Here is a 21584-nt window from a genome sequence, read left to right on the forward strand (position 1 = left end):
CCTATTGGCCACCGCCGCAGCTCCGGCCGGCGGGCGGGGTTCGCACACCGCCGCGGTGCCGGCCGGCGGGCGGGGTTCGCGCACCGCCGCGGAGCCGGCCGGCGGGCGGGGTTCGCGCACCGCCGGCCGCCCGCCACCGCAGATGCTGTCACGCATTTTCCTCGCCCGTCCACCGGGCGATTCCCATAAACGCGTTCGGCAGCGTTCCCCCATTACTCACAACAAATCTGGAGCAGATCGGTCGATGCAGCGAGGAGATACAGCCGCTTCATAATGGTAATGCATTTGGCCACCGGACCGGACTTAATTGTTCGGCGGGACGGAAAATTTATACCGATTCCTGGACGGTGACTACAAACAGAAAAAAAACGTCCGATGACGCCATGAACGCCGAGCAGAAGAAAAACATCGACTTACCTTTCTATCAACTCGGCCCGTTTTCCAGTTTTTCTAATCCCTCGACACTCAAGCCATCGTTTGAGCTGAACGTTGGTATGTTGTTCTGCTCTCACACTGTTTGCCCAACCTTAGCGGCAAGGGGCGTTGCTCATGAGATGGTCACATCACGTGCGCGGTACGACATTTAGATAATAAAATCATACACCAAATAATATTCTCATGACATATAAAAATTATAGCCTAATGATATAAAAAAAAGTCGAGTCTTTTTCTCAATTTCCGAGTCAGAATGATCTGAATGTAGGAGTCCGAGTCCAAGTTCGAGTCATCAGTGCTCAAGTCCAAGTCAAGTCACGAGTCTCTAAATTTAGCTAATGACTCGGACTCGAGTTCGAGTCTCGGACTCGAGTACTACAACACTGAGACGTGTTGAAAAAAAAATGGAAAAACACTCATATTTACATGTTAGTTATCGGGACTTGGGCATAGAGATCTGTGGGAGGCTCAGCACATATGCAGAACAATGTCTTGTTGTCAACTATGACTACAATTGATGACATCAAGATGATGAGCACATAAGGAACCAAACTCACAACCCCAAAAGCTCCATAACCAACAGTGAGGCACGGTGGTGGATGCACCATGCTGCAGGCATGTCTTTAGTTTCCAAAATAGAGATTGGTGTCATTATTCTCATTTAAGAATATTTAAACTGGAACTGACGCTTGACTTTTAGGTTGACAGTTTCCTTCACATGAATCAACATTTACATTAACAACTTGAATTCAGACAAGTTTATTAAATTGTGACTTTTACCAGGCATGAGCAGATAATTATGGAGAATTGCACCGAAAACCGAATTCTCAAAGAAGCATGTGAAAGATGGATCTGGTTGGATAATTGTCTGAGATTAAGACCAGCAGGTCTGAGTGAATGCTTGTCACTCAGAGAATAAAAGTTAAATGAGATAAGCATCTCTTAGGGCACAAGATGTCAAAAAAAGGGAGGAAAAGAGAACAAACAGAAAAATCATCAAATACCATTGATGTGCCAAGATAACAAACATTTCTGGGTGAGTTTGAAAGCTCAAAGTGCCAGGTGGCTCTTATCTCGGTTTGACAGATGTTCCTCAAGCCCTTCAGTTGTCACTGAACAGAACTTTCACCAGAAAGCATTTTGTCAGAAGGAAGTGTTATCAGGGAACAAAGGGGGAAAAAAAACAATGTCTGCTTTGTGTTTCAGTCGATGCCGGACCTGGGGAACTCATCCAGGTTGGTCATTCGCTGCGTATGACCTGTCCAAAGGTTAGACATTTGAGGGCAGCGTTCCTACAACATTTCACATCCCTCACCTCTACTTCCTGACTCCCTCATCCCCACATCACTGCCTTCTGCATCCCTCATCCCAACCGCATTTCTATCTCATCCCTAATCTCTACCTCATTCCTCTTCCCTACCTCCTCCTTGTCTTACCTCTCATCCACACCAATTTCAGATTCATCCATCATTTCTTTGTCCTGCAATTATTATCCCCCTTACCTAACCCTTTCATGCTTAATTCCTACCTCCTTTCCCTCTCAACCCACATTCCTACATCCTGTAGCCTTCATTCCTACCTCTATTAACCCTTATGCTTACCTCCCATCTCTAACCCATAACCCACTCTCATTGCTGCATACATTATCCCGACCTCCATCTCATTCACCCATTGTCTAAGAGCTGCACTGCAAAAACGGAACTAGAAATAATTAAATGTTCTTAAAATGAGTGTATTTGTCCTTGATTTGAGCAGGTAAATAAGATGATTTGCCAATGAAAAAAGATTTTTGCACCTAAAATAGGAACAATTTATCTCTATCATCTTATTTCAAGTGCGGGATGTCTAATTATCTTTTTTTAGGGATCAAAATACTCACTCCATTGGCAGATAATCTTATTTACCTGCTCAGATCAAGGATAAATACACTCATTTTAAGAACATTTTACTTATTTCTAGTTTCGTTTTTGCAGTGTAATTTCCTGTAAACACATTCCCACTCCTTGTCTCTATCGTCTCCAGCACCAAGCCTCCAAGCAAATTCACTTTAAATCTTAATGTCCAAAGTTTGGCCCGGGGGCCATTTGTGGCCCTTGTGCTGATTTTTAGCGGCCCTCCAACTTCCTTTCAAAAATGATTTGGTCGACCAGCACTGGTGGCTTTTGCGTATGGAAACTTTTTATTTTTAATTACTGTAAATGTATTATAGACAAGTGAAAATCTTCCAATTGAATGTTCGGTACAACATAAAATATTTGTCTTTTATTGAGCACACTTTTTTACATTCGCTTTAATTTCATAGTAAATAGGGCAACTTTTACTCCAACGCAGTCTTTGGTGCATTAAAATCTGATTGGAATTTATTTATTAAAATGAATACAGTTTAATATGTTTTCATAAAAGTATGATGTTTTGTTGGGTAGGTTAAAAGAAAATCACAATATTTTTGGTTATGTTATTTATTTTTGATTAATTGTTTTGGCCCTCGAGTGCTTTCAGTTTAACAAGTTTGGCCCAATAGCCGAAAAGTTTGGACAGCGCTGCCCTACGACATCCACAATTTTATAAAAAAAAAAAAAAAAAAAAAACTTTCTGAACCAACACTGTGGCATCGTTTTTGCTGCAGTGCAAAGAGGAGCCATTGTTCTGACCTGGAGCAGTAAATTTAGCCAGGGAGCACTGGCTTTCTGCAAAAGTTTTTGTTGTTTTTTAGTTTGAATTACTAAAGATGGGTTTGGTATTATGTTGCAAAAGCAGCACAGTCCATTTCACCTCCAGCTTACAAGGGACAAAAGAGAATAAAACGTCTTTTTTAGCAATCCCACAATCTGTTTAAAGGTTTTGTCCACTTGATGGCAGCACAGGCGCCTGTTCAGGCTGCAAAAGTAAAGAGCAATGTGAAGTCAGTTGAAAATTAAATAGATAACCAGCTAAACCAGTATACATAAAGCTGTTATGGTATCCTCATACAGAGCTTTCCATTATCAGGCATTCCTTTATTTCAAGGGTGCATTAAGAAAAAGAAAGTTTTCAAAGCGAAAAAATAATAATAAAGGCAATAAATTTGATCTTCTGTCCTTTAATGAAATCCATTAAAGTTTGTTTCCTTGATTAAAAAAAATTCTGATTTGTTTCCAGCACATTGTTGCTTTTCCGAAACCAAGGGCGCACATCATGTTGCACAACAGCCTCTGTAAGGACTCACATGCCAGCGCATTTGTAGCCACGCTGCACGTTGATGCCCCTGCAGCTGTGCACACATATGTAAACTGTACATTACCACAGAGGGAGGAGAAAAGGCCCAAAGGTGTGTTGTAACACGTGTGTACATGAGCTTGTGAATGTTCCCTGCTGCTGAGAGACGACTCGGGTCAAAACACCAAGGACGGTGCCTCACACCTGACCTGAACCGGCATCTCTGGGCATTTGACTCACGTTGTTCAAAGAATGAAGAATAAAAAGGCGCTTTTAACTACATAAGATAGAAAACCATAATGGTATGGCTTGATAGTTCATTTTAATTGAGCCAGAAATTGCGACTTGACTTTTGCAGCTGTAAAAGATTTGCTGTTGTCGTTATTGGTGGAAAAAAAAAACAATAAGATGTCTTTTTAAAATAGCAAAATGAAAATCAATCTGACTAAACCTTGTTATGTCATGCCTTTGTTGGCCTACAGCCACATACTGTTGTTGTGTTTGGAGGTAATATGGGGAAAGCTTTGCACTCCTGCAGACACCACCCCAACTGTGAATTACGGGAGAGGTAGAATCATACTTTGTGAACGTTTTGCTGCGGGAGGTACCGCTGCGGCTCGCAAAATAAATGGAACCATGAGGAGAGAACATTATCTGGAAATATGGAAACATTATCCAGGACGTTAAAGCTCGGTCATAAACAAACAATGACCTGTGCAGTGAAGTTCTGGAGTGGCCAGCAAAAAGCCCTGCTCTCTGCCCTGTTGGCAAGTCTGATAGAGCTGTAAAGGTGCCAATGAGCAAGGCAGCCTGCAAACCTGACCCAGCTACACCAGTTCTGTCAGGAGGAACAGGCCTAAACTCAAGCAAAGTATTTTGAGGAGTTTAAAAAGCTATTCTGCTTTTATAACCTGTTCATGTACAAATGTACATGAACTTCAATTCAAAATGCACTCAGCTAAAAGAAACAGGAAATGTTCAGCCTGGTTTACTGTCAGCATAGGCTGGAAAAGGGCCATGTATACTAAATAGTACATATTAAAGGAGCTACAAGTAATACTTAGTGGTTAAAATCCGTAGACCCGCCATTTATTCAACGACGCCTTGTTGCTCTGAAATGCCACTGATTTTCTTACTTTCACAGGACAGGTCTATGATGTATTCTGTTCTATTTCTGGTCTGCTTCTCTTACTGGCTTCTGCGTTTGCAGGCTGCTTCTAAGTTGTTGTTTTTTTTCTAAAATAAAATACCAAATGCTGCGCTCTGTTTTGTTAACCCTGGGAACTTTCATACGATTGGCTCAGGAACCAGGAAGTAAACACGGGCTACACTGTGAAGTCATTCCGGATCGTACCCCTAGGTTTGAAAGGAGAAAAACATGACTAAGACATTGTTGATGAAGAGGATGGATTGTTTATAGGGAATGTTACATCCATCCTGGGTGAAAAATTAAAATGATTTAAGTTGATTTTACAGATAATATATTACTTATCGCTCTTTTGAATTAAGTCCAATTATTTAAGCTCCATAGTCTTTGTGCAATTTCTCTCATAAAATCAACTTGTTAAATGAACATAATTAGTGTTTAACAATTTTATTGTTACTTCAAATAACAAGGAGGGCTCATTTTCTCCTTCTTTGATCACTCAGGTCTGGATATGAGTCTGACTCATTTTAGTTTGGCCAAAGGAAACCCAGTTTTTTAATAAAAAACATTCTTTTAAAAGTATTGTTTCCTTTTACTCTACCCACGTAAGAGACAGACCCAGTGTTATCATGAGAAATTCTCCGACCTCACAGATTTGGTTGTACACACTTTGTGTTACTGACACAACAGGTTTTCTTTATTCTAGAAACAAAATCTATATGATTCCTTGAGAAAACCTTCTGTTGGTTTTAGATTAAGATCTGTCCAACAAGAGTAAATTATTTAGCAAATGTAAACTCAACAAATTTGTGTTATCTGAGCTCAGACACCTTAAAGCCAGTCAGCCATGAGCCTTGGCTGTGTAACGTCTTCTTCATTATCCATTAACTGAGGAGCATTTCACTTTGTTTTAAACATTTATCGTATGTAGTTTTCCACACACAAAGAAAGGCTTCTGAAGGTTACGCCTCAGGTGAAACGTCGCCTCAGTTCGATCTGAATTTGTTAACCATTCTGCTGGATGGTGGCATAACATGTTCAAAACATATCAGTTTCACATTGTTAGTTTAACAAAGTGACTTTTTTTTTTTTTTTTACAGAGATACGGTTTTTAGCTCAATGGGAGAAGGCATGACCCTTCACTCTTTGGGTCATGAATGAAGCTTCTGAAGAAGTTTTGTCCATGAAGCCTCAGAAGTGACAGGAACAGTCGTATTAACCTGCAGTTTTTATGCCATTTTTAGGATACGTGTTCTAAATTGGTGCAGAAAGAGTAGATATGAAGAGATTAGATAATAATTTATACTTTTTTTTAAACAAAACTGCAGTTTTTTATCTATTACTTTTGCTACAGGCACTAATATAATGGTTCTTTTTTCAAAGGACAACCCAGGTCTACGGGTTTCTATGTTGTTTTTTTTATTATACTGCTTGAATTTTAAACAACGTTCACTCCAGGTTTTATCAAGCTTCAGTCAATCTTAAAAGTTATTTTAGTTTAGTTTCTATGAAGTTAAAGCTTCATAAAAATGACTTACCTGGCAAAGGTTAATGGGCTCTCTGCATATGAACCAAAAAGTAATCATTACTTGAAAGGAGGAACCCATTTTCCATCCTTTTCAAGAAACTAAATTAAATCAAAAGATAAGAATAGATTAAAATGATTACAATGCATTTTCTTTTGGGTCACCTCAGCCCTTTTCTGCTTCAGCACATTTTTCCTGCATCAAGTCATGATAAGCAAAGGATAAAAAAAAAAACTATTTTTCCTGGTTTTATTTTATATTATTTTTGAAAATAATGAAAAGACATTATATTGGAAAATGTGCAGAATTATATGGACTAATGTTTATATTGTTTAAACCATAAGGCTTTTACTTTTTTTTTTTTTTTTTACATTGTTATAACCTCAGGTTTTTATAACCAGAACTGTCCACGTTGTGTTTCTCACACCATAAAAAACAGTTTTTTATGATCAAAGTTTAAGAAATGCTGGAGATGCAAATAGGTAGCTGGTCTAAATACACTTAAGAAGAAATTTTATTTTCTGTTTCTCCTGAAATGCTTACAGGAGTCTGCAGCTTTCAGGGACGATATAATTACAGTTTACTTTATGTATTGTTAATAAGTATCTAAATATATTCAGATGTTAAGTTCATTACGTATAGCAGGCTAATGATGTAACCATACTTTGTGGGGGTGTGAACTGAATATCTTTGTTTGAACAGGTGCCAGCTCTCACTCTCGCTCCTCATCACAAAACAAGGAGGAGCTCTATCGATCACAAAGCTGTGGAGCTTTGGGGCTTTAAAAGATCCACCAAACACTGGAGGTGGAGGACTCCTGCTGATTTCAAACAGGTGAGCGGATGCAGCTTTCCTCATCTGGCTGGTTTCTGACTATCATCCTGAAGCTGCTTCTCTCTGTTTTTACTCTTTGCAGATTAAGGAGAGATGAAGGCTGTGCAGGCTCTTACTCTGACTCTGCTGCTGGTTGCTGGAGCCAGCGCTCAGCTTCTGAAGTCTGGAAAATGTCCCAATCCTGCCGTCCAGTCCAACTTTGATGCTTCCAGGGTGAGCAAATTTTTTTTTTCTCCTAATCTGGGTTTTATGATATGACACAAACTCAGCATCCAGTTTTTGTAACAAGAAATACATGCTTTGCTGTTTCTTACTTGGTGAACGATGACTGTGGTTCCACTTCAGTATCTTGGTAAATGGTACGAGATCCGGAAACTGCCAACAACTTTCCAGAAAGGTCAATGCGCCACTGCCAACTACACCCTGAAGGGTCCCGGAGAGATCGCAGTCCTCAACAGAGAACTGCTGTGGGTAAAACCTTGTGGTTTTTTAACGTCAAAAACCAAAAAAAAAATAAATAAATAAATAAGATCCGGCAGCCTTTACACATAAGAGCTGATTTGCCCTTTGTTATCTACCTGAAGCGATGACGGAACCATCGGCTCTGCTGTTGGCACGGCTAAAGTCAAGGACCCCGCTGAGCCGGCCAAGCTGGAGGTCTCCTTCTTCGAAGGTAAACACTTTCGACCTTCAAACTCCGGTCAGAAATCACCGTTAACGTTATTTAGAATCCCCCCGCAGCTCTGACTGCTCGTCTTTTTTGTTGCAGACACTCCCCCTGGTCCATACTGGGTTCTGTCCACCGACTACGACAGCTACACCCTGATCTACGGCTGCACGGACTACGGCCTCTTCCACATGGAGCTCTCCTGGATCCTGAGCAGGGAGCCCACTCTGCCCGAAGAGACCGTTGAGAAGCTGCTCGGCATCTTGTCCTCAGTCGGCGTCAGCGTGGACGAGATGGTCCCCACCGTTCAGGACGAGAGTTACTGCAGCGCCATGAACCAGTGAGCAGAGAGAGGCTCCTGCTGGGCGGGTCGCGCTGGAGTAGAACCACCCTGCAGCGTGCAGAGAGTCATCGTTCCTATGATGTGCAAAGTCATGGGCATCATCTTATTTAAATAAATGTATCTGTTTGTGCTTGTTTTGTCTTTTTTTTGTTTTGTGGAAATAAATTCTGATTCCTGTATTCCAAAAATGCATTTCTTTGTTATGTTTGTTCATCTTTGTAATACAGTTTAAGCTGTATCTTTTAGATTCCATGCAAATTTTTACATCTTTACGTCAGATAAGGCATTTTTAAAGAGATATATTAGGGATATATTCAAAGCCAGTTTTAACACTGCCTATGAATAAAAATGGCAGTGATTTAGTTTGTTTACGTAAAACAGTCATCAAGAGTGGGATCTTAAAGATAAGATCTGGTCAAAAACTGCCTTATCTAAGCTGTCAGACAGAAAATGAACAGGGACATGTCGTCACACCTCCAAACGTGACGCCACATAATCTGTCTCTTCTGAACATTAAAATCTCTTTGCGGACATTTGGCTTGTTTACACGAGCAGCTCCTGATTCCTAAAGGCTTTTTTTCATGGGTGGCACCCCAACTCTCTACTCTGGGACATGAAAATAACCTCACAGGTACATAGTGACACCGGAATTTCCATTTTATGAAAGATTTGCTGATTCCTGGGTTGTTCTTGCAAACCCTTGGCAATTTTCTACCATCTGAGGGTGATGGTGTGGGTCTGGCTCTACAGCTTGGTTCAGATACATTGCGATAACTTATTGTCGCCACCATCCCACCGTGTGGATCAGTGTAGTCAGGTTGGCACGAGCGGTGGAACAAACAAGGTTGGTACCAATGAAAAAAAATTGAGAGGTCAAGCAGTTTCCATGTCCTTTTATTTTCCATTCAAAAAAAAAAAGTCCAAAAAGTGCAGGTGCATTCAAAAAAAGTGCAAGTGCAGTCCGTATATGCATGGAGGTTAAGCAGTTTAGTGTTTTACCTAGTAGCAGCAGGTGGCATTCAGGAAACTCCAACAATCCAACTCCTGACTGAATGAACAAGATGGCTTTTTAAAGGGGCCACGCCCAACTAGGTAAAAACCACTTAAAACAACTAGGGGTGTACAAACATTTGTTACTTTAAAACTAATGTAAAATCCCTCCAATAAAAACCCACCAATAATTATGTAGAAATAAACCCACTAATTAAATAGACAAAATCCTAAATTAAACACAATTGCAATAAATAATTCTCCAGCAATTCAAAAAAACAGTAAACCACTCCCCCCTGCCTTCTTTGTTCTTTGTCTGGCCCGGAAGGTTTCAAATAGGTGTCTGGTCTCTGGGGAATCTTTTTTTGCCAGACACCTGGACACAAGAAGAAGAAGGTTAGAAAAAAAAATACATTGCACCATTCTAAAACCCTTTAAAACACACCACATACACTACACACTGACACTTAAAAGATATCACCAAAATTACATTCATCATTCTTATTTCTACAGGCTGGAGCCTGGGGATGTGCAAATTAGTAAAAAATGTAAAGTGCAGTGTGCCATCCAAAGTGCTATGTGCATGTTCAAGCGTTTCAGGTAAGAGCAATCTTTTTACTTCACAGTAACGAACCGGGTCTTCGTTACACTTATATAAAGGTTTAAAGGACTGAATTTATATAACACTTTTCTGGTGCTCTAGTGCTCTCTAGTGTAAGGTACTCAAAGTGCTTACACTACAGCCACCCAGTTGCACATACAGTACATTCATACAGCGATAAGCAGATTAGTGGGCACCTTGGGGTTGTGACAGTAGGAAGCTGGAAGCTATCAGATTGCAAGACGACCACTCTTCCTTTAGTCGCTCCATGCACAGCCATGACTTTTTAAAGTAATAAAGGTTTAAAGTAATCTAACTTTACTTTTGTGTCTCTTCTGACTGGAAGGATGACGGATATTTTCGAGTACCGCAGCGAGAGCCTTAAATCCTCTGTGGTAGGGGTGTCCAAAGTGTGGCCCGGGGGCCATTTGCGGCTCTCTGAAAGATCTTGGGCGGGCCTCAATCACAATTCAAGAATGGCCTAAATTTGTTTTGCAGGCAATGGCGATGATGCAGATCCACATTTAAAAATGTGTTACGGTGCAGATTTCACTGATACGAGGTTTTTCCATAAAGGCACAAATTAAAAGTCTTCTAAAAATGGAAAATATAAGTTGCAACACGAGGTATTCAGCTTTTATCAGCTGCTTTTTTGCTTTTAATTTGTTATTAGTAAATGGTACCATAAACTTATTTAGGTGCCAGTATTTCTTTAAAGGTCTTAGCCAGAGAAATGGCTTCTTCTAAATGTTATATTTCTCTGATTCAAATGGACCAAAAAAAAGCAAAAAAGCTTTTGAACGTTGGTGCCGATTTAAGGAAGCAAAGGGGCTCAGAAACCACGCGGAGGGTTGCCGTTTTCCTTCTGGACAGGTAAGTTAAATGTTTGCTAATGCTAACAAAAGGACCTGGAAACAGGTTAGCAAACAGTACAACTGAAGGTTGGAATGAGAGCTGGTGGGCCACCTACTGGCTGGGAGGAGTTAAACTTCTAGCTCTCTCCTTTCTAGAAAAATGTCTAAAAAAAGATGATCAACCGAAAGAAAATTAAGGTATCTCTTGCTGTTTTTTATAGGAGACCCTACAAGAGACTTTTAATGTTTTAAATGTGATAATTTTTCTACAGAAACCAGACTAATTGTCTCTTTCATTAAAACCTTGTATTTGGTTTATTGTTGAGCAGATAAAAAAGAAGAAAAAAAAGAAATAGTTTCTGCAATTTTGATCTTTTTTTGTGTGCTTTTTGTTTCTTGTTTTTTTTAACTGGACATTTTTGGCTCCCATGTAAAAGGGCCTGGACACCCCAGCTCCGTTGAATCTTATGTCCAGAAATCTAAAATGCGTTGCAGGCTTGTGTAATTTTATAACATCCACTTAATTTGTTGTACTTTTTCATTGTTCAGAGTGCATGTTAATACGCTTTGTCAAGATAAAAGGCATTCTACCACCTTGGGCACCTCTTTTTTTCAAGATTTATGTGAATGTATGTAAATATTAAAGGTTTTCTGTATAATTGCGTTTAGCACAGATCAAGTTTAATGGTGGTTAACCAGTAAATATTTACTGAACTGACACTGTGGCCAAATCTTTTCCATAAAGAAACGGCAGAAACCGCTGACTGCATATGACACTGACAAAAGAAATCCAAAAAAAACACCATGGATGACATCTTTTTTTGTTTTAAGCACATAATTTTATTAAATTAAGCAAAAATGAAAGAAAAAAACACAGACTGCATGACATTAATTTATTGGTTCATGATGCTACAATAATCTGCATCCTGGTCGGTGGCCAGCAGCTTGTGCACACTGACTCCGAGGGACTGTAGGATGCTGTGCAGCTCTTGGAGGGTCTCTTGGGACATAGTGGGCCTCCTGCTCAAAATCCAGACGAAGTCGCCGTGCAGCAGGCTGAGGTCGGTGCAGCTGTAGACCAGCGCGTAGTTGTCGTAGTCTGTGGACAGAACCCAGTAGGGAGCAGGGGGAGAGTCTGGAGGAGCAAAGAGACACAGCAAGAACTAAGTAAACCTTGAACCACGGCATAATTAAATACACAATTAAAATAAGATTTAAAGGAGTCAATGAGTATGAAAAGTAGATGAGGGTCTTTACTCTCAAAGAAGTAGACCAGCAGCTTGGCAGGCTCAGCAGGGTCGGGTTTTGCGATCCCGGTGATTTCATCAATGGTCCCGTTTGCACTACAACATTAAAGAAAAGCTTTAACCTGTGGCTTAAATCAGTCTTTATGAATCCAGCTGATGAAATGAATATAGAGAAATCTCACAGCAGCTCCCTGTTGAGGACTCCGACAACACCAGGACTCTGCAAACTGTAGGTGGCAGTGCTGCACTGGCCTTTCTGGAAGGTAGAGGGCATCCTCTGGATTTCATACCATTTACCCAGATACTGCAAAACAAGCAGACTCACAGTTAACGGAAAGCCTCACCGTGCTTGGCCGCTCCGTGTTTACTGTTTGCTATTCACCCTTGCTGCATCAAACTTGTCCTGAACGACAGCGTCGGGACATCTGCCAGGCATGATGACCTGAGCGTTGGCTGCCAGAACGGCCAGCAGAGTGAAGACAAACACCTGGAGGAAACTCATTTTTATCCAAAACCTTTAAAAAGTAAAACAGAGTCACGTTATTTCATCTTCTTATTACATTCTTGAAGGTTTTTCTTAATTGATTTCTTAATCTTTACACAAAGAACAAACAACAACAAAAAAACAACAGGAGAAGATCTTAGTTGTTTCCTACCTGTCTAACTGGGTAGCAGTGGATGTCAACGTTGTCTCGCTGTATTTATAGTGGAGGTCTGCTGCTGCACCCCTGGTCTGATTTTCAAGTCACGTTTTGTTTTTTTTAGAAATGTGTGAGATTTTTGGCATCTGTTCATGTGAAAATATACAGACTTTCTCCAAATGCAGACCTTGGCTGCTGAACAAATATGTTTTAAACTAAGGGACATAATATATTAGGTAACCAAAAGGTACAGATAACATGAATCATTCATGAGGAACATGCGTGACTATGTGACTATTATGTCATAGTTGTTACCGTCCTTCTCCTGCCTGAGTTAGGGTTATTTAACTTTTCCATCTTTTCAATTCAAATTTGTTGGATTTAAAGACAGAAATGTATATATTCATCATTCAGATCCTTTAGAATGAGCAGACAGATATCACTACCTGCATGGTTTTCATTCAGGCAAATCTCTCATTTCCTATTAGAATGAGTCCTGTGCAAAAGTAAAAATAATTAAATTAAATTAAATTCTAACCTATGTTTTAGCTTTGGAAGAAGATAAGTTAAGTTAATTTTTAACAAACACATCTGTAAGAACATAGATAATGTTTAATAAATTGCAAAGAGATTATTTGCAAGAAGTGGTTTAAGAGCTCAAATCTAATTTGTATGAGGAAAATTCCTTTTCCTAAAGGGTTATTTTAATAAAACTTTGGTATTTTGTAACAGAATTCAGATTTTAAAAATGAATAAATGTTGGTAAAAAATATGACTACCATAAAATCATTTGACAATTTTAAAATAAAATACCAGAAATAATCTAAAGCCTTTATTAATAGAGGAACAATTTTTCTATTCTACAGTTTATTTTTCTTTAGAGTAGTTTTGTATTTTATATCATCATAAAATGCTTTTGATTTTTGAGCCCACAAGGTTATATATTTGGGATTTGGCTTTGTGTAATCTGTCCTCAGTCAAGATATATACTTGCAGACTGACATGGTCTACAAGCGCATATTTAAAAAGAATGTGAAAAGATTATTGATATGTACCAATATTTATGTTTGCAAAGTAATGCTGCTTTCTTTTATTAAGAAATTGAGAAGTGTAAAACAACTAGAGCCAAGATTTAAAAAGGCGTTTCGAAAATAAAGGCTCCAGGTGGTGTTGAAGGGAAGACATTTTCATCATGCATAAAAGAACCTCTTTCCAGGTCTTAACTAAAATATGATAGCCTCTACCCATGAACCATAGATCCTCAATCTGTCTTGATGCATCTCAATAATCCAGGTAGAGACATCAGAAAAAAAATTATGAGGTCCTCTGGACGGGTTCTTCTTTGTTTAAACATTTCTTCTCCTCCCTGAAAGATTTCTTCACTCTGAGTTTCAGGTAAACTCCTTTATAATTAGATTATTTAATCTGAATACATTTTAATCCAATTGGGAAGCTTTGTGCATGTAAACATAGCTACTGTCACCAAAAGAGGGCTCTTTGTTCTCGAGGTTCAGGTGGACTGCTGAATCTTGCTGGCCCTGCCGTGCTGCTCCATGCGTTCATGTAGCTGTTGTTTAGTTTCTCTGATGTAGGAGTCTGAGCGGTCATCGCTGCATTGGACCGCAGACACAACACCACTCAGCTGTAGTTTGGCTGTTCTGTCTCTGGGATGAACCCGTTCTTGTCTGAGAGTGTTATTAGGTTTGAAATTTACTGGTATGTTGTGTTTGGAGAAGATTCTCCTGAGTTTCTCAGAAACGCCTGACACATAAGGAATGACAATGTTTTTGCATCTCTCTGTTGTCTCCTTTTTTTTCTGCCAGCTTTATTGGCTGATTTGACAAAGGCCCATTTTGGGTAACCACAAGCTAGCGGTGATTTCCTGATGTGCTTGTATTCTTTTCGTTTCTCCTCTGTGGCAGAGGGAATGTTGTCAGCCCGGTAACTCAGACTTCTGATAACAGAGAGTTTGTGCTCCAGTGGGTGATGTGAATCAAAATGCAGATGTTCGTCTGTGTGTTCGGGCTTCCGGTAAACCTTAGTTTTGAGACTCCCATCTTCCTCAATGTGTACCACACAGTCCAGAAAAGGCAAGGAGTTGTTCATGGCATCCTCTCTGGTAAGCCTTATGTTGCTGTCCACTGAGCTGATGTGATTGGTGAATGTCTCAACTTGTACCTAAGTGTCATCCATGTACCTAAACCGGTGAGTTGGTGGTGTTTTATTGTAAGCACCGAGCGCCCTGCTCTCCCCATCATCCATGTACAAACTGGCCACAATGGGTGACCCTGGGGCGCCCACGGCACACCCATGTTTCTGTGGGTAACAGTTGTTTCTGTACTTTAAACATGTGGTTGAGAGACAGAGAGGTCCAACAAGTCCCAAATCTGCTTTGGTGTTAAACTGGTTCTGTCTTTTAGTGATGCATCTTGTTCCAGCTGACTCCTGATGTCATCAAAGGAAACAATGATTTCCCCTTGGTGCCGGTCTCAGGTGTCAGACTTTGGAAATTAAGTCTGTGGAGTTTTGTTTGTGGTGTGGAGTGTTTCCAACCAGCGGCACCATAATTGTTGTATGTGTTTTGTAATGTTGTATGTGGGCCGAGTGAATGCTGCTGACAATAGGTCTGAGAGGCACCCCTTCTTTGGTACAGCTGATAGTAACGGAGGTGAATGATTGCTTTGTCTTTTTCCGTTTTTTTGCGGAGAATCGGTTATTTTCTTTTAGTAGTTATTGGTTGGGTCCCTTTTCAGGGTCTGGTATGTGTTACTTTCATCACTAAACACATTATTTTCTCATGGTAATCGGTTGAGTTAAGTAACAAAGTGCATCTGCCCTTGTCTGCTGGCAAAATTGTGATGTTACAGTCTTTGCTAAGGGATGTAATATCCAAACTTTCCTGTGGCGTGATGTTTGAGGTGGGCATTTCCTGCACTAGAGAGTGCTGCTGTGACCTTTATCCTAAGCTACTCCTGCCTCTGCCTCGTCGTTATTTCTTATGGCTGATTCAGCGGCAGTGATGAGTTCTGTTATCAGGCGTTGCTTAGGGGTTATGGCAAAGTTGAGACCTTTGGACAAAACATTCATCTCTGTTTGTGTGAGCTCTCTGTTTGAGAGATTCCTCACCCACTGGTTCCGGGTGATATTGCGTGCATTCTCACCATGTTCCTCTTTCTGTACTCCGGCAGTAGAGGTGGCGCTCGTTTTCACGAGGAGAGACTAGTATTTTCGCCGTTGCCTTTCTTTGCTCCTGGAGTGCAGCTGGAGCTGAACCTTCACCATGAAACGGATTACCTCTTCCAACAACGGTTCTGTTAGACACTTGATAGTTGTTGAGTTTTTTCTCTCCTTTGTGAGAGCGCATCAAGAGTGAAATGAACCTGTCTTGTTCTTTCGCTCAGAAGCTGCTTTTGCGCCCTAAGACTGATCTGTTCCACTCTGTGTCCTTTGATGGAGGACTTGAGGCGCACGCTGTTAGGGGCCAGTGTTTGCTGTCGGCATCTCAGACTGAACCGATGGTGGATTCTGAAATCGGCAAGTTTTCTGGAAATACGCTTATACCCTCGCACCAACATCAGGAGGAACCGCCCGCACCACGCTCCACTGCTCATCAACAGCTCAGCTGTGGAGGTGGTCAGCAGCACCAAGTTCTTGGGGGTGCATATCACAGACAACCTCACCTGGTCTATAAACACCACGTCACTGGTGAAGAGGGCACAGAAGTGCTTGTACTTCCTGAGGAGGATGAGGAGAGCCCACCTGCCCCCGCCCATCCTCACGACTTTCTACAGAAGCACCATAGAGAGCATTCTGACCACAAATGCCCTTTGCACAATCAATCCTGCACATGCAAATGGTTTTAAAAATACTCACCTGTACACTGTAATCGCACACAGTCTCTTTCTCTTGCATTGCTTACATTTCAATTGTTTACTTTTAAATCACTGCTGCACCTTATACTGTCATTTACTGTAATTTACAAGCTGTATGCAACGAAATTTCGTTCTGTACGCACAAATAAAGTTGTCTAAGTCTAAGTCTAAGTGTCTTTAACAAATTGTAACCCAACATGCCTGTGCAAATTCTCAATTATCTGGGTCATTGCTACAGCAAACATGCTTAAATCAGAGGCAACGAGACTTTTGCTCAGCTCTTTCTGAAAACATTTCGACATCTATCCAGGAGTTTTTGTCAATTCTGGTGGCTGGTACTATATTACAGCGGACTTTACGTGAGCATCTTCCCATCTAAGGTGCAAGTCTGTTCATAGATAACATGTAATGACCCCTTTACATAATACTGCAGTATACTTAGTCTTTTCACAGTTTATTAAGTTTCCCTTCTTAAAATTTTCTGTACATTGTCAAATATTTTGCTGCAGGGGTTCCCTACGGTGAATACAGAACAGCGCATCATTTTGTAAGGAAACAGACTTTTCAAGATGATTTGTAAAACGTAACCTAGCTGGTACCCATAATATCACCACGGTCAGCAACCCAAACAAGATTTCCCTCCACTAAGGCGTGAAAGACATAATGCTTCCAAATTAGAGAGATTACAGCTCAGGAACAGCTCGTCTTTTGCACAGTAGCAGGAAACACAGTTGATCCGGACACCAGACTGCTGCTGTAATTAGAAGATGGACGTTGTCTCCTCATACCCTGAGAGAATTTATAGCCGTGGCTGTATGTTGAGGTTAAACCGGCTCTGATCCCTTCGCCTCACCGTGACTCCATAATGCTGGGTGCAAACAACACGGACAGAAATCCCTTATAAAAAGCTTACACCTGGGAGATTCTTAAATTAGCGGTTTAGATGTCCTAAAGCCCTGTTCTCCTAAATCCTAAGTCCGTTATTTGTGGTTTCCGCTCTGCTTTTCTTTTTCTTTTTTTTTTTCTTTTAATAAAAATCCACTTGACTGATGAATGTCCATATTCGGACACATCTCAGCAAATTAGAACATTATGAAAAAGTTAATTTATTTCCGTAATTCAGTTCACAAAGTGACTTTTATATATTATCTGGAGTGATTACACACAGTAATACATTTGTAACATTTGGGTCTGTTAATTGGGGTGAATTTGTCTTGCCGGTAATATAAACAAAATTTTTATATTACATAGGGAGGATTATTAGATTTAGACTTAGACTTAAACTTAGACAACTTTATTTGTCATTTTGTATGCACAGAGTGCGTACAGAACGAAATTTCGTTTGCATACAGCTTGTAAATTGCAGTAAAAATTAAATTGCAGTATAAGGTGCACCAGTGATTTAAAAGTAAACAATTTAAATGTAGACAATGCAGGAGAAAGTCACAGTGTACAGGTGAGTATTTTTAAAATCATTTGTATGTGCAAAGGGCATTTGTGCGAGAATACAGCTTGTTAATTACAGTAGATTTAAAATACAGTATAAGGTGCAGCAGTGATTTAAAAGTAAACAGTTGAAATGAAAACAATGCAGGAGAAAGAGATGTGAGTCCAGTGTCACAGATCATTATCTTCTGTGTGGTACTATTGCTTGTCAGCATTTTACTATACTTTTCCCTCCTCTCACTCTTCAGTAATTTGCTTGGATACAGCAAACCTCTGTGGCAGCGACCATTTGTGATTAACCCTCTTCTTAAAAGGAATAATTGACTGTCTACTTCATACCTGAGATGTCAGTAATTTTCCCTGTGATTGTGTAAACCGCAACACTTTTTCCTTCCACTCAACTTTCCACTAATGTGCTTGGATTCAACAGCCTATAGACAGCCTCCTTCTTCAGCAATGCAATCCTCCTTTATCTATAAAGCACTTTGAAAACAAACAGCTAAGGGATGCACAGATCAAAAGCAAGAATGCATATACATGAAGTTATTCAAATACAAATAAATAAAATGGACATAACCAAACATATGCACCCTAATGGGTATTAAACGGCAACACAAAATGTGGGATTTTTACCCATATCCATCCTTTGTGCTCAAAGGAGTTAACTTCTATGACATGTTTAGATATTCAGTCCCTGCTATTTGTAATACAGCTATAGTTTTCACCACTGAAACTGCAACACATCAATATGGTTTTTGTATTATCCTTCAACATTATAGCTGCAAAAGAATTAATTAGGGACTGAATCTTCCTCCAAGATGTGCATGTCTCTTTGAAGTTAAGCCCGTCCACCTTATTATCTCAACTACACAGAATAAACCTGCTCTGAAATGTGTCTGATGCATAATTTGTTTTGAGACTCAGTCCAAGTGTATTGCATAAGTGAACCTGAAAAAAAAAACTAATCCAGATAGAGCCAAGGCCTGTTGAAAGAGAACATATCAATATGCAAAAAAAAATGCCCTGTCATAGTTTCTTTTTTTAGTGAATAGTGTGAGCCTTCTTTTCCTGATTAAAAAATGGAGGCTGTGCGATACATTAGGAGGGGATACAGCACCGTATAGTGGCAGCAGTCCTGGCAGAAAAACGACAAAAGCTAAATAACATTGCAGCAGCATAATCTAACAATGAAAATTTTAGAAGAAATATATATTTAATATCAGTACATTTATTTAGTCAGCTGAGCAGTTTTTGACAAAGAAATGATTACCTTTGACAAAAATCAGTAGAGACACAATTATTGGCTTCACTGCTGTTGATTTTTTTTTTTTGCACAATTTCTCTTTAGCCAGTAGGACACAAATTAGGTATCTACAATGTTTCAAAAGGCCGAGAGAGTAATTGCTGATAAAATACTCTCAGCTCTGCGTCCACCAATTATCTCTTCTTTTCAGCTCTCCCTACAGGTTTTCTACAGGACTGAGGTGGCAAAGTTAATTTGTTTTTAACCAACGTTTAAGATAAGTTTAAAATTGATATGCACTTTGACAAGCTTCTTCCTTGAATAGGAAACAAGCCCCAAACATCACAGTTTCACCGCGGATGATGAGACTTGATCTCTACCAGCTTCAGCCAGCAGCTTTAAAATGTTTTTTTTGTTTGTTTGTTTCTGGATTAATTTGCATGTGTCGCACCAAAACATTCCTCTATTGGATGGAGAACCAGTATGATAGCTGGACATTCCCAGGCTATTTAAACTTAGAGATAACTGTTTGAACAAATGAATGTGGCGCCTTCAGGCATCAGGTAATTAAACCAAAGGGTGAACCAGATTTGTGGATTTTCACCGTTCTCTCCTTATTTTGGGATTTAGCAAACAGAAATAATTTTGTGAATTTTAACAGACCCAAAATATGAAATGTTTAGTCTAATATAATGTCAAGCAATGTGAAAAATGTATTTTTATACAGTTTACATCATCATCTGGCTTCAGCAGCATACACTACTGTGCTTAAGCAGTGCATGGATCCCTAATCTCCTCATCATCTGAGCCATATGTTGTTGTCATCTTTCAAAGAGTTATTGATCAGTAGGTCTCTTGGATTTCTAAAGGCCTTTCACTGGTTTTTGTTTTGGATGTGGCCTGTTGTGTCACTGACTATTCCTCTACTTGTGCCAAAAATTATGAACTTGAAGAAATATAAGATCAAAGTAGAGGTGCAAAGGTTAAAAAGCTCAACAAATAAACAGTGTCTGATTGCTACGTCTTTGAAGAAGGAGTGGGAACGGGAAAAAAACTAACCCTGGCGCAGGAGTAAAAAGACTTACTGTGTTTTGAGTTGATCATCTACAGCACAACAGTTTTTCGGGACAATGCTCTTTTTGGATCAAATTGTTGGTGCAGATATCGATGCTTCTGCAACATCTCCTAGATTCAACAAGGTTATGAACAAGGTTATGAACAAGGTTACGTCTTTGCTGCAGGTGTCCGGGTTAAAGATCAGATTTCAAAGCAGTTCTTTGTTAAACTTTCCTTGTTAAACACCAGGTTATCCCTTCAATAGGAGCCTTTTTGTGTCAGGATGATTAATAGATCTGCCTCACGTGGCTTAACAAACAAAAACCAATCCTTTGAAAACAGTCGGGTTCTGCACTAAATTTCACTCAATGAAAAGGTACCAAAGTACAGAAGTAAACTGTGAAATATTTCCCGAACTCCAGAAGAAATAATACCGTACAGGGTTGCAAAAGACCAAGCACGTTGGGAAAAATCTAATAAAGACATTAGGGATAAAACAAATTGTCCTTTGTTGTAATGGCAATTCCAAAGAAAAACCAAGAGTAACAAATAAACTGTGATAAAGTATTCCCTCCGTTTTTGTTACAAAGTGTTTCAGATAGTGAAACTAATTTTAAGATCAGACCAAGATACAGTAACCAGAGTGAATGCAAAAGGTTTTCTCCTGATGATTTTTTTATTTTTAGTGGGAACAAATCCATTGGAGGGTTTTCCAGCATAAACAATCAGTTTTTCAAATGGATTTGAGCCTGGACTTTGATAAGCCAAAGACAAAATGTTTGTTTGGTTTTTTTGGACTCATTAAAAGGTGGACTTTCAAATGTGCTTTGAATCGTCATCCTTCTGCATAACCCAACTAGATCATTGCTTAATGTTCCGAGCTCATTGCAGATAGGACTTTCTGGAAGAGAATGAATGGGTCCATCCAACATGATATCTTGCTTCATGAGATGTTTTATCCTACTTCATGCTGTGACACAGATTCTATTTGAGTGATTTACTGATTTTACAGACCTGGCAGTAAGCACATATTTGTTCACAGTTTATTTAAGGTTAAAAATAGTGAGCAAAGTGTCCTAACGACGGTCAAGGCACTTGGAAAAAGTTTTCCAAATGAACAATTACTGCTTGCACCATTTTTGCACCATTACCAATAATGCATACATTGGATATTTCACTGTAGCGTGCTACATCTGAACTGTAGGGCAATCAAGATAGTTAACATTCTGAAAGGAGGCTCCAGTGTCTGCAGACTGAAAGGAGAGATTCAGAGACCCCACTTTACCCTCTCCACCCCACCCCTTCCACATTGTGTCTGCTGTTTGGCTAATTTTCTTTGCAAGCCCACCAACTGTGGACACCTAGCTCCTCACCAGGCATTAAGGAAAACATCATTCAAAGTGCAGCCCCCTTGCTTTAAGCTTGGTTAGCACAAACTGTCAGATTAGGAGGTCTGAGAGGATGATCCAGCCAACATTCAGTCGGAT

General features: G+C 39.8%; 2 protein-coding genes across 2 annotated transcripts; one reads left to right on the plus strand and one right to left on the minus strand.

Annotated features, from left to right (window-relative positions):
* The first annotated feature begins 6992 nt into the window (after positions 1-6992).
* apoda.2 (apolipoprotein Da, duplicate 2) lies at positions 6993-8339 on the plus strand. Its single transcript, XM_012855546.3, has 5 exons — positions 6993-7137; positions 7220-7350; positions 7483-7604; positions 7722-7810; positions 7907-8339. The coding sequence occupies exons 2-5, from the start codon at positions 7231-7233 to the stop codon at positions 8146-8148; spliced, it is 573 nt and encodes a 190-aa protein (XP_012711000.2). The 5' UTR covers positions 6993-7137; positions 7220-7230; the 3' UTR covers positions 8149-8339.
* A 3134-nt stretch (positions 8340-11473) lies between these two features.
* On the minus strand, positions 11474-13198 carry LOC105920045 (apolipoprotein D). The gene is made up of 5 exons (XM_012855539.3): positions 12496-13198; positions 12222-12354; positions 12022-12143; positions 11850-11935; positions 11474-11727 (listed from the first exon to the last, which is right to left on the minus strand). The coding sequence occupies exons 2-5, from the start codon at positions 12339-12341 to the stop codon at positions 11486-11488; spliced, it is 570 nt and encodes a 189-aa protein (XP_012710993.2). The 5' UTR covers positions 12342-12354; positions 12496-13198; the 3' UTR covers positions 11474-11485.
* Positions 13199-21584: the final 8386 nt, after the last annotated feature.

The sequence above is a fragment of the Fundulus heteroclitus genome, chromosome 6, assembly GCF_011125445.2.
Source record: "Fundulus heteroclitus isolate FHET01 chromosome 6, MU-UCD_Fhet_4.1, whole genome shotgun sequence".
NCBI lineage: Eukaryota > Metazoa > Chordata > Actinopteri > Cyprinodontiformes > Fundulidae > Fundulus > Fundulus heteroclitus.

Bases quoted from the DNA above. Each gene is read 5' to 3' on its own strand.
- apoda.2 (XM_012855546.3), top strand. From the start codon at position 7,231: ATGAAGGCTGTGCAGGCTCTTACTCTGACTCTGCTGCTGGTTGCTGGA. The intron at 7,605-7,721 runs GTGGGTAAAACC...ATCTACCTGAAG, and splicing joins GTCCTCAACAGAGAACTGCT to CGATGACGGAACCATCGGCT. The intron at 7,811-7,906 runs GTAAACACTTTC...TTTTTGTTGCAG, and splicing joins GGAGGTCTCCTTCTTCGAAG to ACACTCCCCCTGGTCCATAC.
- LOC105920045 (XM_012855539.3), bottom strand. From the start codon at position 12,341: ATGAGTTTCCTCCAGGTGTTTGTCTTCACTCTGCTGGCCGTTCTGGCA. The intron at 12,144-12,221 runs GTGAATAGCAAA...CTTGTTTTGCAG, and splicing joins ACAAGTTTGATGCAGCAAGG to TATCTGGGTAAATGGTATGA. The intron at 11,936-12,021 runs GTGAGATTTCTC...TTAATGTTGTAG, and splicing joins GTCCTCAACAGGGAGCTGCT to TGCAAACGGGACCATTGATG.